The 17,202-nt window shown below is 42.9% G+C and overlaps 1 protein-coding gene across 7 annotated transcripts in view; it reads right to left on the reverse strand.

Moving 5' to 3' along the window:
- Positions 1 to 17,202, reverse strand: part of PKHD1 (PKHD1 ciliary IPT domain containing fibrocystin/polyductin) — a 255,796-nt gene that overhangs the window by 166,244 nt on the left and 72,350 nt on the right. For all 7 annotated transcript variants that reach the window (XM_082758117.1, XM_082758115.1, XM_082758116.1 and 4 more), the window contains one exon: positions 4,267 to 4,417. In XM_082758117.1, the coding sequence (XP_082614243.1) occupies positions 4,267 to 4,417 (151 nt within the window). The remainder of the gene's footprint in view (positions 1 to 4,266; positions 4,418 to 17,202) is intronic.

Below are 17,202 nucleotides of genomic sequence, written 5' to 3' on the forward strand. Positions count from 1 at the left end.
GGGGAAGAACCAAAAAACATCCAATTGCTACAGATTCTGGGCATTAAAATCCTTCTTCTGGGAATGTCCAGGTCTGTGACTTGAAGTGTAATGCATAACACTGGATTCCTGCTAAAATTATACTAACAAACTAAAGAACTGATGCCTTTTTTGTTTTTTTTTCCTATCAAAACAGCAGGGACTTTAAGGTTATGGGAACAGATTCCTTGCAGGCTTGTACACCTCACAGTAACAACACAGAAAAATATCACAGCAACAGGGAGAAATAGGGCTGACTATTCTTCCTTTTAAACCTCAATTAAAAAATACATTGGATGAAATTTCCCATTAGCTGGTACTATTTGTACATCCCATGTTCTTTCTTTAATTAAAAAACATGCTTATTGCAATACTGCCAGAATCGCTTTTACGGTATTTTAATTGTAATGTCTCTGTCTGATTAAAAAAAGAAAATATGAACTAGAAACTGCCTGCAAAAAGTATCGCTATGCATATCCCAAATGCGTTGAGCAAAATGGCATAGAAAACACCACAGCGCAAACATTTTTCTAACTGTGGCTACTTATAAGGGATTTTAAAATAGAGTGAGGACAGGAAAACAGAGGAAAAAGCTTTTTCTGTCTTTCAGTGAATTCACACCCAGTCTTTATCAGCGGTGACTGAAGCACCACTTATTTGACAAGTAGTTATGCAGATGTATCAGCTAATATTCGATGCTCTTTGCTAATAGCATCAAAGCCTAGGAAAAAGTCAAGGAAAATCAATATTTAGGTTTCTTTCCTCCCCAGGTCTACATGCAGGACCCATTCTAGCCACAACCTGATTTTAGTGCGGCTTCCAAGAGATCCAAGATATTGTTGGATAAGCATTGATTTTGGGACATGGGTTCAAGATCAGAAAACAACTGACAATGGCATGTGTATCTTTAGGGTTTTCCAGTTCCTTTTTGTTTGTTTATTTGTTTTGTGTGTGTGTGTGTGTGTGTGTGTTTGTGGAATCTCATAGCTTGAAGAGAAGCCCAGATTACCCATGGCATGTTGGAGGCTGGGTGTACATAATATATCACCGGTTTTTAGAGTTGGAAATCTCACATGAGGGGGTCAGAGCTTTCTCAAAACCTCAGCATGGAGTCTGACTGCTAAGATGCAGCAATGCCTACAACTGGTAAAGGACACACGGGATCATTGTGACAAGTAATATGGGCGCTTTTCTATAAGAGGGACCAGAATAATCTTCCCTCTTATGCCTGAAAGGGTGGCTATCTCAAAGTTGCCAATGCAAAGCAAATGGACAGTTGAATGCCTTCAGCCCCACCAGAGTTATACCAGCAATGTCACCCCAAAACTCACACCCAAGGTACCCCCAGAAGGAGGACAGGCAGCATTTTCAGTCTCTGGACTACCCTTGGGGCTGTTCTAAACAGTACTAAAAATTCAGATAAAGGCAATAGCACATGTCTGAGGTATCAGCCCGTCACAGACAAAGGAGTTACTCCAGCATAAGCTCTGTGTAAAGGAAATTTCCATCTGTCCTGGGTTATCATAAATATTACCATACTTGTGATGTCGGGATCAAAAAATATATAAATAACTGCAATCTGCTGAATTTACAGAGTTATCTACAATCTGTCTATCTTGTATCTCTTCCCCAATCAGTATTGTCTGAGCAGTTCCATCGTCTGGTTATTAAACTTTCCACTGCCAATAACCACGTGTTCATGCTCCACTCGTCAAGGGGGAGGCAGAAGCTGGTGAGCCCTCATGGCAGTAGGCAGGACTCAGCTGCCTAATCTTATTTCACTATTGCTTTGGCCACCGGATCTTCTGTCCAGACAGCCTGGTCACCACCAGAACCACCACATGCATCCGTCTGTATGCTAATGCAGCCAAAGCAGGGTCGCCTTAAGGATGCACGTGCAGCTGACGTGCTTCTTATAATAATCTTTAAACAATTTCTACAATGTTGAAATCATCATGAGGAGACCCCACACAGGCTGTGTTCAAAATCCTCAGGGTGTCTTAAAAAAGGGAGAAATTTCATGAAATGTGCCTATGTGTTGGGTTTATTTAATACGGGACCTGGGCAATAGAGCACAACAGTGTCTTTGCAGAGGAGCAGACTCAGTAGCATTACAGGCATTTTCCTCCATAATATCTGTTAAATTTTCAGCTTGTGAGCGCACAGATGCTGAGTCAAGAAAGCCAAAGGGAGCAGAGCTACAATTTTAATCCCATTCTCCAGCTCCAACTAAGAAAAACGCTTCAGCTCATGCTTCAATCAAAGTGTGCATCTATACCCGCCTGCAGGTTTGGGGTTTATTGTCATGCCCGTCTTGCAGCTGGGGAAACTTGGCAATTATTTGACAAGTTCAGAGACTTGACAGTTGCTACTCTAAGGGAATCACCTAACTGAGACTCATCTTCAGACAGGTATCTATAATACCTAAGATGAGCAGGTCTTTGCTAAAGTATGTTTCTCTCTATCAATATAGGAGCCTAAACAACTCCCCTGAGCTGTGCAACTTAAAGAAAGGTAAGGAAAAGGGGAGATGACTCCCATCCAATCTCACACCAGAGCAGACCTCAGCACATCTTGACTCCAAATCTAACCAAGACTACACAGCTAGAGGCACCCATGTCAGTGCAGGGAAGAGGCAGCAAGTAAACTTCAGCAAAAAGAATAAGTTCAGATAAAAAATGACCAAGTAGGTTTCTGCTTCCAGAATGCTTCATCCTATGTTTGGCATGTAGCAATACTGAAATAATAGCATTTGGAAAATTTGAATGCTGCTTTCCTACCTGAATCTACGTTCCAAAGCTTTTGGGAAAACATGATAAAGGGGAGAAATGATTTGAAATCAGAGAAGCTGAAAGCATAAAGATAGTCCTTCAGACTTCACTAAATTTGATAAAACCACCATTTGCTTCACAAGTCCTGGCTGATAGATTATATCTGCCTTTGAGTAGGCCCAAAGGGGCCTCTACTACCAGATTGTGCCCCCCTTCTTCACAAATACAGAGGATGAGCCCCCAGATCCCCATCTAGATTTGCAGCCAAAAGTTTCAGAAAACTGGGGCTCAGTCTTATCTCCTCCCTTGCACCTCATAATCACACTGGGGTTATGAAGCACCTTGCAATGCTTAGCTTTATGATTTTCAGTGGGGGGAGAGGGAAGAAAATCATACTAAAGTGGTTTTTTTATTACAAGTTCTTGCTAGATTTTTTCTTTTAAGCAGGAATGATGTTTGATGTAGTAGTTCTTAAAAATCTAGACTGACAAGGTTCAAATTTCTTTGGAAATGTTCACACAATAGGGACAAACTTGCAAAGTTTTATCTGCATAGAACAGATGTTAAATGTTAAGATTCAATGTTAAAATATAACTGTTAGATGCATATTTTTCATCATCATCTTAATGAAAAACAAGTACCTTTAACACCCTTTCAGTATAAAATAATTTTTATCAACAGAAAAGATCCAGGTCCTTAAACCTATAGAAAATTCTTCTCATTTTTTTCTTCTCAGTTTCAGCATAATCTTACACATGAGCTGAACTTTGAGTAAGCAATTGAACCAGAACAACTCATTCACTTAAATACCAAATGTGCCCGGCACTCTTCATGATCAGGGCCTAATTTCCAGGAATGAACATTTCTGGCACTGAATGCCAAGTTATTTCAATTCATACTTTGATACTCCCAGAGATGCATGTCCTGATACTTTTTCTGGGGCTACCTCAAGGTACACAAACCCTGCAGACCCAGCGTTCCCCCCACGCTCATACTTGGTTATTCACTTTCCACCAGTTGTGCTCTAGGATCTTGTATTATTTATTACATTCTGTAGCTGTGCCCTGCAATTCTGTACCATCATTAATTTTGTAAAGGCTTTCGCAATACGCTCGCCTCAAAGATGCCAAACAAAACAGAGCTGATTATTGTTATCAGCACTGCCATTATCACTGAATGCCACTCAGGATAGCAGCACTTTCGGTAGCTGGGGGGAAACGAAAAGAAAAATAAATAAATAAATAAATAGCCTTCCTAGTCATATTGTCATTATGCCTCAAACAGCATAAACAATGCCTTTTGCATACATAATAATTAAATGCTTCCCCATCGCCATCCCTTGGCATCCACCAAGAGCAGGCCAAGGCGGCTGCCCAGCCTGGCATCTCCAGAGCTGGGCAAGGGCCGGGGGGCTCACGGCCCTGTGAAACTCCATGCCTGGAGGGAAGAGGAGCGCTGAACCCCCCTTTCTGCAGACCTTGGAGATGCAGCAGGTTGAGGGTGGCCGTGGTAGTCCCCAGCAGCAGGGTCCGGCCTTCTTCTATCGTGACACTATCGCCATCTCGCGGCGGGTGGCCAGCAGGCCAGCTGGAGTCCTCGGCCCAGCGGCCACAAAAGCGGAGGGCGAGCTGGAAAAAAGAAGAAGGGGAGATGGTCAAAACTGTCCCCTCCCTTGAATGTCAGCTCCACGTGAAGCGTAGCACTGATTAACTTGAAAACAGCAGGCAAATAGTTTGACTCGTGATGAGCAATGGAGAAATTATGTGTACCCGTGGCAGGCTGTGATTCCTCCTCACTTCTAAACTTTAAGCGTGCACCTTGCAGCAAAGGTTTGGCTGATTTCTTAAGGAACACGTATATATTTTTATGTGGGCTTATATGCACGTGTGGACATAGGCAGTGATAAAACATCACACGAGCTATCAAGAACAGCTTCAACTGATCTGAGGGGAGTGGGGGGGAACCAGACATGGAAATATTTGTGGTCCTCACTGGGTTGTGCTAATCTGAAACAGCAGTGGAAAGGATAACCGCCATACAAAGGCAAAATGTTGTTCCTTCATTTTCAGTCAGAGCACAAATATCCATTAAAAGCTTTTGCTTGGTAGATGAGGTTTCGGTGAGTCGATACTGGTGGTGCTATGACAGTCACTCTCCCAACTGTGCTATTGTCAGTTTTAGTTTTGTGCACCTGATGGTTTGTACACCACCTCTCATAGCACCTAAAGCAGTCAGATAAGGATTATACAGTGGCTACTGTCTTAATTATTCACACTTGGGATGCCTGTTGGTCCCCAAGCTAAAAGACAGAACCAGTTTATGTCCATCCTCTCTGTAGGGTATGGATGCCAGTGTTTTCTATCCTCTGTCCCATTCTGTGATTTCCCTGCAAAGGGATTTACTTGATTCGGTCTAGAGTGAAGCCTGGGACAAAGTTAATGTGCATGCAGTGAAAACATCTGGAAAGCTAAGTGCCCGGCGTCAGAGGGAGTGAGCCACTTCATCACTGCAGAAGCGCAGATAAGCCTTCGCATCTGTGTGCAACAGTTGCAGAGAGGACAATGAACATCTCTTTTCTCTATACTTGCTAAGTGTTATAGGACAAGATTCATCTCTATCACCAGCAAACATATATTTGTGTATTTCAGAGATTTGTGGCAAACTTCCCAGCTGAAAGAATAGAAAGTTTTTTTCACTGTCTTTCTAAACAGGCTGTGGATTACCCTTCACAGGCAGTGTTCTGAACCAAATTATATACAGTATACACGAGTATACAATAGACCCACTGAAAAAAATAAAGAGCTAGTTAAAATTATTTTTTATCTCAGAGCAGGGGACAGAGGAGGGAACAGTTCATGGAAAGGCACGCATTTCCCAGATACCCTGCTTATCAAGCCAACTGTAGCACGAAATTGCAGATGCCATAAATTCCTGTCTGGCACAACCTCAGCCAACTCTGCTAGCAAAGCACTGCACTGCATGATACAGTTGTGAAACAGTGAGATTCAGCTGAACATTTTGCTGAGAACATTTCTCAAATGGCTTGAAGTCATTCTGACATCACTCTAACCTTCTCAAGAAGCTCCCAATTAATGCTAATGTTAAGAAAAATAAACTCCTCTTCTGAATATCATTATATATATATATATATATAAACAGTTCCCCTTACTTACTAGAAAACATTCTAGCTCTTCGTTTAAGGTTCTGTCTGTATAACATCAGTGTTTAAGTTACTCTGTTATTCTTGCTAGGTTTTTGGTGTCACCTCTTGGAAAACTGTGTATCCATACAGTTTTACCAATACCTCCTGGCATAAAAGCTAAGAACTATCAACCTTCTCAGGACTGTAACTCAGAAAATGTATAAATATACTGAAAATAAGTATTTTAATTGTTTAGATAATATATATGTCCACAGTAAGAAGCAGTCCCTACACCATCAACCTACACAAAGATAAACACATGGAATTCTATTGCTGAAAAGCAAGTTTACTATCCAGGACTGACTACATAGAGGCAAAACAAAAAATAATGGTAACAATTTAACTGAGGTCATCAAAATCTGTCTTTCTACCAGGTCCGTAAAAAAGTTCTCCAGTGAGAAGATGCCTGGCTTAGTCTGCTGCCATGCACATCACCTGTATTTGCATCTTTCATGGGATTTCTAATACGTATTTGCTTTTATTTAAAATATATATAGTAGACAGATGAACATCAACTTATAACACAGGATCAAGAGCAATTTATAATCAATCATACCATCCTTGTATTACTGGAGAGGGTACAGATCTAAAGAATCTGTCTGAAGAGAGAAAAGGGGTTTTGGTCAAGGCACTTAAAATTACCAAAGCACTAAAGAAGATGTAGAGGTGCTAGTGGGAAAGCAGCTCTGTAGTAACTAAGGAAAGACATCTGACTGATGGATGAAAACGAGACAGCAGAAGATTTTACTTGGTGACATTTCTCTTGCAGTCCTACATATTCTCAAAGACAAAACAAAACAAAAAAGGCATATCCTATACGATCCGTGAGAGAAAAAGCGTGGTCTAGTGCAAAACTAGTGAAATGGCCAACTGTGTTAAATAACAAGTACAGCTTGCCCAGACCTCGTGGATCCTATATGATTACCCTCTCTGTTTTCTGGGAGAAAAACACAGTACAACGTCCAGCTGTATGGGTCTTTTTAAGCCCCTGGTTAAGCTATAACTGGTCTTGTTAAGCCATGGTGGTTATGTCCAGTTCCTATGAAGCAGCCCATGGTAAAATGACACAAACTGATGCACACACAAACTAATTGTCAAGAAAGGTGGGCAACAGACTCACAGCTCTAGAGGTCTATGTTCTCATCTGACCCCAATAGTTTCCATCCATGGGATCTCAGAGAACCTTTTCAGTTGTGGTGCCTGTCTCATCCAGCTGCCCAGTCAGTATGGGACAGACTATAACCCACATGCACAGGGGGCTTTGCTGCTCTGCAAGCTGAGCACGCTTTCATGACTGCCAGGACAGACTGACTCACCTGAGAGTCCAAAGACAAAACAGTGAGACAGCATCTCATCTCTGGAAGGCCATGTCTTAAACATCTCCATCATGCAGAGACTCCAGCTCCTGTCCTTCTTCTCACAGCAGAGCAGGATAAGAACACCCCTCTCCCAATTAGACTTTTCATAAATGTAAGACTCTTTCCTTTTCCTTTTTTTTTTTCACCTGCTTGGCACACAGCACTCAACCTATGGACTTATTTAAACACTTCTACATAAGACTGAAGAGCAGCAGCAGCTGCGCGGACCATGGTCATGACTGAGCACCCATCCCAGGGTTTAGGAGACTGTAACATCTGTGCATCTACTGAACACTTAAACTGGACACCAAAACGTTTGCAGGACGTTGCCTCACATCTGCCATCCATAGGAAACTCACTCTGGCAATGTGGGTTCTTCACTTTGTGGAAATTCTTCACGTTTTGAACCCAGTGCAGCAGCTGACACTAGCTCAGTAGGGAACCAAGCCTGCAAAATAACTTCCTCCCCATCAGAGCTCCAAAAAGGAGCTTATGCAAAGATAAAATAATGTTTAAAAGCATACAATAAAAGATGTGCAAGCTCCTTGCAGTTCAGCACATTATCCCCTTCCTCTCTCCTGCACCTTCTTTGTCCATTTTCAGGCAGGTTTCTTTCCATTTTCTGTTCTTAGCTGCTGCTGCTGCTGTCAGCCAGCCTGGGGTTGCCTGTGCGTCTGCCACTGGGAACACAAGCTCTCAGCACCAGTTTCTCAGCTTCTGCCCGTGACTACCAGGGCCCAGAAACAGCAACAGCAACTGCAACCAATGAATAAATAACAGCAATAGGCTTGCATTCCCACACAGGCTGGCAAACAAGCTGCAAAGGGAAGGGATTATAAATCACCATTCCTTCAATTTTCGGCCTAAATTTTTGTAAATTACAATCGCTCCGCTAGCATAACGCATTACCTGGTGATTTTTAACTCCCCTCCATCAAAACACAAGGTATTTTGAGGTGTTAGAAAGACAAGAAAGTCCTGTTTAGACACAGCATAGCTCATTTGATCCCACTTTGCAGTGACTTCCTAATTTGCTTGGTTAGGTGGGGTTTTACTGGAGTACAGTCCCAGTAAGAGGACTGTTAGCAGCTGTTACAGACACAAGACCAGAGCCTGCATCCTCTGATCAAAAAAAGGCTGAAATCTTAAAACCAAACCAAGAAGCAACGGTTGATCTACAGCACAGATTTGGCTTGCTGCTGTGCTCCATGCTCTCTTTTCCTGGCCTCAGCCCAAGATTACCTGAGACATAGCTGTGGAGAAAAACCCAAAGTCAGGCAGGTTTCCCCACCAACCCCACCACCAGCAGCCAGCTTCCTCCTTGCCCCCAAGCACATCCATATCACCTGCACTTTCACCCGAGAGAATCCCCAGGTTTCTTCCTGTGATCTCCAGCAGGAAGAAGGTGAACCATCGAGTCCGTCGCCCTCATCCCTCCTGGTGTGCCTGGCCATGAACAAGCAAAGGTTTTGAACGCAAAGAGATTGACACACACAAGACAGCCTTTTCCTTGGTGCTGACAGATTGCCATTTAACCAGCAAGTATGGAGAGCAAGCGTTGCTGTCCTCAGTCACCACGGAGAGACAAGGTTAACATTTTAAGTGATGGAGTAGCACGCTGTAGACCCAAGACTCCACACCACGTTCGAAACCCCTTTAATTTCAGTGATGGATACAGGGAGCTCACTTTCCAGGCTGTGAACTCTTGACAGCTCCTCAGTTTAATACATCAGGAAAAGATTTACACCCCCACACAACCCCCATCCACCTGAAGGAAAGAAAAACATATATTTGGAGGAGACAAAAGAGGAAGGGAGGTATTTTATTACCCTAGATGTCTTTTACAAGGGAAGTATTTTCAGCCATCTGCTCTAATTATTCCTCCTGTATTGGCCACCATCTCCATGCAACAATAGAAATAATTATCTCCTCAAGGGCAAAAATAATAAAAGAAATATTTACAGAAACAAACAAAAGTTGATTATTTTTAGCTCCTAGGGAAAAAAGCAACAACAAGCTACTTCTTAATGAAGGAGCAATTAGGAAGGTGGGGAGAACGTTTATAATTAAAACAGACAAATTGGTGGAGGCTCCTCCCTCCCACACGCTTGAAAGAGATGCAAATGTGTGTTATTTGCTACAGTCAGTGGAGTTTGTGCACTGCCCAATTCCCCAATAAGTAGAACCTGTCTCTTGGCACAATTCCCTGCCTCTCCTGCTTTTAGAACATCTAACCCTATGCTGAATTAACTGAAAAATGTTCACCACCTCTGCAGTCATAGGATTTCAGTTGGTGTAGCTAGGTCTTCCTTTGCACAGCCTGTGTCCCTGAGACAAGGATGCTCTTTCATCCCACTGTTACAAGAAGTGTCCTGAATGCACTACAGCACTCAGCATGAAAATGTCCCTTTGTTGATATAAATCAAAACCAAAAGATGACTTATTGCAATCTTGGTTTCAGTCCTGGCAGCATACAAGGAGTTTGCTAAAGGAGAGAATGAAGGCATATATACAGCTTCATGGGAAAGAGTGATTAGGGCCATCCCAGAGAACAGTAAGAAAACACACACTTGCTATCAGCAGCTCGGTACAACACCTTATCTTGAAAATTTATGTATTCAGACATCCACACCAAAATGAGGAGAAATTATTGACTGTGCTATGAAATCAAAGAATGGCCAAACTCAAGCTGTTCAAGGATAATAATGAATGTAGAAGTTCCCAAGGCTTCTCCAAGCATTTCTAGGGTGGAGGGTACCATTTAATCCTCATTACAAAACCTGCCACCTGACAGAGAAGAACCACTAACCAGTACACTGTGAACCTTCCTCTACTGCAGGCAATTCATCTCGTGTTCCAAAAATGGCCAATTTTCACTATGGAAAAGCAAACAAGACAGAGATTAACAATTACCAGTTTTTGCAGGGGATCTCTCAGCCAATTGAAACAATTTCAGAGAAGCTGCCTCCAAACATTTACATAGCCTACGAGTTTCTTTGGAAATCAGAGCTTAATCTGTCTGATGGATCATACAATGGGACTGGCAATCTCTTAAAGGTATTTGATTCACGTGCACTTAATTAGAGTCCGCCAGCTTTGCCATTGCATGTCACATTTTCAAGGAGGTTTCTAAGCTGGAAGTGAGGGAGCAGAAGGAAATGGAAGGAGCACTTCTGGAGAAGCTTGCTATGGGTATCCACTTCAAAAAGTTTTTTTGCAAAAGCATCATGTTCACTTTCGTTTCTATTTCTTTAAAAATAGTTCAATTCGGAAAGTCCTTTGAAAGAACTTGATAAAAAGGAGAGCATGTTTTGACTTCTCTAGTTTCTCCTATCCTTCCATCAGAGAAAGGCAGCCTCCTGGATCCCAGTAATTTTTGAGCATCTGACCCTGAGAAATTCCTCTCCCAGTTCAGTTCCATGATGTGATTCCTGAAAACAGCGTGGTCTGACCACTGACATACTTCTTCCCCAAGGGCTTGCATTAAGACAGCCCCTGATGCCAGTTCAGCAATGAGTAATAGGGTGGTAGTTTTTAGATGTTGGTAAAAACTGCCTTGGCAAAACAGTGAAGAATTTTACAAAAACCCAGAGGGATGAAAGGAAGTTCCTCTCCAAACCACATCATAGCAGAGACCACCTGTGGTTAATTAACGGAGTAGACACTGGTAAACAAACTGGTCAACAAAGGTTGATGGATAATGGGACCATCTTCTTCCAATAATTCAGAAATAAATGACTAAAAAAATGCAGGAATGGCTGTGCTCAAGTCATAACTCACTAAGTAGCCAAACATATGTTAAAAGTCAGAAGGAAGCAAAGACATCTAAAGAACTATACAATAGGAAAAAAAAAAAAAAAATGAATCATTTATGCCAAAATACAACATTACCCTCAAAGCAGACTGGAAACAATATACTTATTAATAAACTAAGTCTGGGAATTAGCAAAGTGCTTCTGACCATCAGTGCAGTGAGAGGCTGTAAAGAGTGAGCTCCTTCCCTTTTGAGTTGTGGTAGACCAGGCATGGACCATAACCCAACAGACCTTTTCCAAGGCCAAAAGATGGTATTTTTTATGTCTGTCTGCATCAACTGTTGCTTCTTTTTACCCTTTACTCCACTTGTAACATGTAGGTGACATTACAGATGAAGGAACTTCTCTTGGGTAGGGTGACTCCCAGAAGAATTGATACAGCATGGATCAAGGATGGGCAGGTGGCTGGACACAAGGACCTCTCTCCTGTACCTTTATTTCTAAATGAGATTGCCTATACCCTGAATTAGAAAGAAATAATTGTTCCTTTTTTTTTTTTTCCCCCTCCTTAGTTTTAGCTGTCCTGCAGGAATTTTTCTGACTTCTGATGAGTTGCACAAGCACAGAAAGGGAAGAATCTGGCTGGGCATGTTCTCTGCGGGACTGATGAATGACCTAGTCTCTCTCCAACTATTACAGGATAAATCTGTTTACACACAAAAAATTGACCTGGGCCAGTGAGGTGGGACTAGAACCAGGAAACTGGCACGTCCCAGAGGTAAAAATGCATTTGCAGCCAACAGCATTAGTAACTCAAGACCATAAACAAGCCATGCTGTCATTAATTACTCGGACAGGGGCAGCCGCAAAAGCAGTGAGAAGACCCAAAAGCCAACTGTAAATAGTTCATCTAGCTGATTAGTTCAGAAAAAAAATGAGTGGGCAGTTTCAGAGGTCAGAGCCCATGGCACAAGTCAGTCTCAGGCCAATTTGCAACTGGACAATGGCATGAGAAAGAGCTTAATTCTTCTTCTTAAAAGAAAAAGAAGAAAATTTGCCACCAAAAATAAAACACCAAAAAAAAAAAAAAAAAAAAAAAAAGGAAGGCTTTTCCAGCAGGGGAGTAATCACTGCAATTTCCAAGCACAGAAGGTAAGGCTCTTTGCACCAGAGGTATTTAATTAAGGACACGGAATATTAGTTTGATCGAATGGTGCTTTCATAGGGAGGGCACTGAAAAGACATCGCTGTTGGAGGGGGGGGCTGCATGTCCCAGATACAGTATGTTTCAGCTGCCTATACCCAGGCAAGAAAGCTCACCTGAATCCAAGGTAAAATACCAAGCATCAGGGGAATATGAGCAGCATTAAACCACTCCGTAATTAAACAAACCATGAGACTCGTGGGAAGGCCCACATCTATTTACCACACTCACGTGAGTCCCAAAGTGTTGTTCTCAGCTCTCCTGGGGTTTTTTGAAGGTTATGTTGGGAGGTTGATCCTAGAACCAGAAATCTTAATTTCAAAGATAAAGGAAAACACTGGAATCTAAGGAAATATCTTTTAGCACAAGATAGCTTTTTCTTGCTGTGGCAAAATCTGCCCATGGTTGCTGGCAAAGAAAAAAACACCCAAGCTGCATTTCAAGGGCAAGGGACAAAAAGGTCAGTGCAGGAGCAGCAGCTGGTGCCCCAGTGTCTCAGAAAAACACTGAGATTCACAAAAAGAGGTGGGGAATGCCCACGCCTGGATGGCAAACTCAAGAGGCAAAGAGGTTCATACTAGGAAATATTTTGGAAGTCACTGAATTGGAGAAGCAGAACAGAGGCACACATTAGACTCTCCTATGCACCTAGCAAGATGCTAAACTGATGGAAAACATTGTCTCTGCTGGAATGAACGGTGAAATTCCCATTTGATTAAAAAAAAAAAAAAAAAAAAAAAAAAAAAAAACCTGCAATAGTACTTTTTAGCAGCTTAGTTTAACACATCACAGAGAGCAATAGGCAATCTTTCTCTACAATAACTCATTGCTAATTCACAAGAACCTTCCTAATGTTCATTTATGGCCTGATATTCAGAGACAGTTTATTTCAGTGGAAACTATCCCAGCATAATGTAATCACAAGCCCAACTTGCATGAAAACCCTGTGCATGGAAATACATTGGGGAATTCAATGCAATCTTCCCGTTCAGGTACAAGAAGACTGGTCTTCCCTTTCCAAAACACAGTTCAAGGGCACACATAATTTACACATCTCTCTGAAACAGTGATTTCTCAAAGACTGAAGGCTTCCAAGACAAATTATAAATGGCAGTTTAATGGTAACAAGCAAATTGTAACATGCAGTTGTTTACACAAGCAGAATAACCACGCCTGGTGACTGTGCTGGACTTTGCAGCACGCACTGCGCAAATATTGTCTCACAACTGAACAACAATGAGTTACTTTAACTAATCTGAGAGCAAACATTGCAAATAAAGAGATTAGCTTAAGCATCTTCTAACCACCTGCAGGAAAAGAAATCAAATTATGTGCCTGCATGTCAGCAAGAAGGATTTCTGAGTGAGCTCTATGGCAAATGAGGGGATACAAGTCTAATTCACACCAGTAGTGCCATTGAAGGTCTGATGATGGGTTTTTTAGTGATCAGGGGGTAGAGGTCAAAGGACTGGGCTGGTATCCAGTCCCTAACTCTCACGCAGCTCCTAGAAGGAGTACACATCCCATCACTGCTCCAAGCCTGGTTTACAAGCCTGGTTTACAAGGGCTTTGCAGTGATTTACCAGGCCAAGACTGAATATAGCTTTACTGCTTGAAGGCTAAAACTTAGCATGTGCTGCCCTTCTTTTATCACTTACATACCCTCTCTGAAACAATTAAGATGACACTCTGCCCAACTTTAGCACCTTCAATCTATAGCCCCCCACCCAAATATGGTGGAAAGCAACCTGCTAGGAAAATTATTGGTTGTAATCCCTCTTTATATGAAGGGAAAGCTGATGTACTCGCCAATACCTTGCAGAGCAGGATTACATTGCTTCATTATCCCATGAGGCAAATTCATCTCTGATTGCAGCATGCCTGGGTTTTGCTGAATCACTGCAGCAGCTTCATCAAAATGTTTTGCCAGATCATTTTCACCTGTCTAAAATGTATTTTTAAAGTAAATTCCAAATTTGAGAGGGAAAACATGGATGGGCATGAGGAAACGGCTTCAGGCTATACTCCATCCCAGGCTAGGATCTGATGCAGACCAGGAATATTAAAAGTTGTTTTTCTGGAATTTGCTTCTTTGCTCCAGTGTGCATAGAGCCCCAGCGGCTCCCCCTGCCCCTCAGGCAGCACTGCTGGGCTGGGCGGGTGCCGGAGCCCTGGCACAGGCTGCCCCGAGAGAGGCTGGGGGCTGCTCCTGGGAGAGCTCCCCAAGCCCAGGGACATGGGGCTGGGACGTGCAGCCTGTCCTCCAAGCCCCTCACTTACTCTGTGCTATAGGGGCGCAGGATTTGGCACTCCCAGCAGCCCGTGAGACCTCCCTGCTCCTGCAGAAGTGGGTGACACCAGCCAGACTCCTGAGATGGAGACCAAAGCCTTGCGCTGCCCTTTCAGTCCTGTACCTGCCCAGCAGGGAGAGGCTTTCACCATGCGTGGCTGTTATTTCAGTAATGCGAGCTTTTTAAGCGACTCATCCTAATCTGCGAGCTTTCAGAGTCCGCTTTCAAATGCAATGTCCTGTTTAGTTTTAGCACATCAACAACATGCTTTCTTAGCCTATCTGTATGCATTATCTAGTGCTGTAATGTATCATGTACTGAACTACAGCATCATTACAGGTAAGTGCTCAGGTTTAAATGCAAACATAATTGCATAATGTGGTACAGCCAGGAAGAATAATGCAGGAAATAGAGCCAGCTCCATCTGATAGTGCAATCTGACTGGAACGCCGGCCGTTCGGATCAAACGCGCAGCCCAGATGGGGCAACCAAGAATAAAAGTGCTTTGCGGTATCTTTATTGTCATCATCAAAAACACTTATCTGCCAGAAAGGTAAAAAGGTGAAGATGGGACTCTTACAGAAAAGGTCACACAAGCAGTAGGGGAACACTGGGTTATGATGGCTGGTGAGATGGCACTCCTTAGCAAAGGCTACCTTTGCACCATCACTGCAAGCTGAATTTTCCAGTTCCTAATGGAAATCTGGATGTTAAGCATCGTTTAGAAGACTGGGCACACCCCTCCTATTTCCCTGAAGACTAAGGTGTCTATTTAATTTCAGTAAGTCCTTATGTGCAAGGAGCTGTACAAACATCAGAGATCATTCCTGATGCAAGACAACTTCCAAACAAGGACATATCTAGAACAGAAATACGCATGTAGTTAAAATTAAAACTGATTCTCAATGGAACAGTGCTGCTATCTTTTTTTTTTTTTTCCCAGTGGTTTGAGCTGCCAGTGACACACGATAGGCAATTTCAGCAGGGGCACAGACAGCTCCAGAAGCCTGAAACCAGCTGAAGTTCATTTAGGAAATTTTGCACTGCATGGCTGTGCCATGAGCAACCACGCCCCAGCTGAAGAGCAGCATCACACACGCTACGGGACATTAGCCACTCTTGTCATTTCAAGAGATTTCAGCCCAAACTTCACTTTAATCAGATAACAAGATGAGAGAGTAGCGTGAGAGAGAATCCCTCGACCAACACGCCACATGGCTAACTGAGAGCCCTTTGAGTTCAAAGTACAAACTGCTGCTGTCTGGGCTACAAAGCCATCCCTTTGTCTTTCGGGGCTGTAACAGCTCATCTTTGTTGGGAGCACAGATCCCCTGCAATGTGCTGTGCCTTTCACTATCTGCCCTCCCACACACGTTTGTCTGCCTGTTAATAACTTGGCAGGATATAAAATCTAGGGTCCCAAGGAGCTTTGCTGGCACATCCAAGTCCCAATGCATTCAAGTGCTTAAGGATGCAGATGTTGCCTGTTAGCATTTTCCAAAGGCAGACTTGACTTCAGGAAGAGTTGGGCATCATATTAAGGTACATACCTGAATGACTGTGTACATACAGGGGTTGGAAGTGCCTTGGTGTAAACCCCAAAACCCTGCCCACTGCTAACTATCACCACTTGGAGGAACTTGTCCAAATTTTCATGTTGCGGTGTCTGCATCTCCCAGAGGTGAAAATGAACACCAACAAACTCATGGCCATGCTGGTAACCACTGAGTGCTGTCCTTCCTGCACGGGAAATCTCACTTTCTGCCACATTTCCTGAGCCATCTCAGCTTTGAAACTTTGCCCCAGTTCATTAGGCATAGATAGATTCAAGACAATAAGAAGCTAAGTCCCAAGATCAGGAAAACAAAGAAAAACAGACCTTGGGTGAGCCATCTCCACAGTTGATAGAGAATTGCCCCCTGCCAGCTGTTTTGCATCTGTTTAGTCAGTTTTGCATAGGTCAGCCTGAACATCTAAACCCATTTATGATGTCCATGCACACACATGCCTGCTGGTGAGCTCTGAGAAAACCTGTCCTCAACACCAAAAGCAAAATCTACATTTCCCACCCACCAGACACAGGTTAAGGCAGGAGGAAAAAGGCAAATAAATGAGAATTAAAGTGACAATGAAAGAACAAGAGTGTGTGTGAAAGTCAGAACCACAATCCCTAAGTGAATAAAGCTGAGCCTGAATCCCAGACCCAAAGAAGATGTGTGAAAGCAGGAAAATAAATCAATAAGCAAAGCAGCAATCTCTTGCCTCAATTTTATCCGAGGAAGTCAAATTTACTGAGCTCCTCACAAACTGTCTTTGGCTAAAATCACTGCTAACGAGCTCTGACATTTGAAATTTAACTGAATATGAGCTAACAGCTCCCAGCCCTGCACCACCCATGAAGTTAACTGGGAATATTTTGTTAATGCCGTAGACAGGCTAACTGCCTCTTTATTGAGGAGACGCAGCATTTGCTGAAAAGTGTTTATAGCGTCTGCCTCACCTGATGCCTCCCTGCCCTGGGACGTCTGCTTTTCTTCACGGGGCCTGCAGAGCTCTTGGTCCCCTCCTCTCCTTCCCATCAGGATGGTAATTGTTTGCTAGTTT

Source organism: Aythya marila (genome assembly GCF_965140915.1).
Source record: "Aythya marila genome assembly, chromosome: 3".
NCBI classification, from domain to species: Eukaryota; Metazoa; Chordata; class Aves; order Anseriformes; family Anatidae; genus Aythya; species Aythya marila.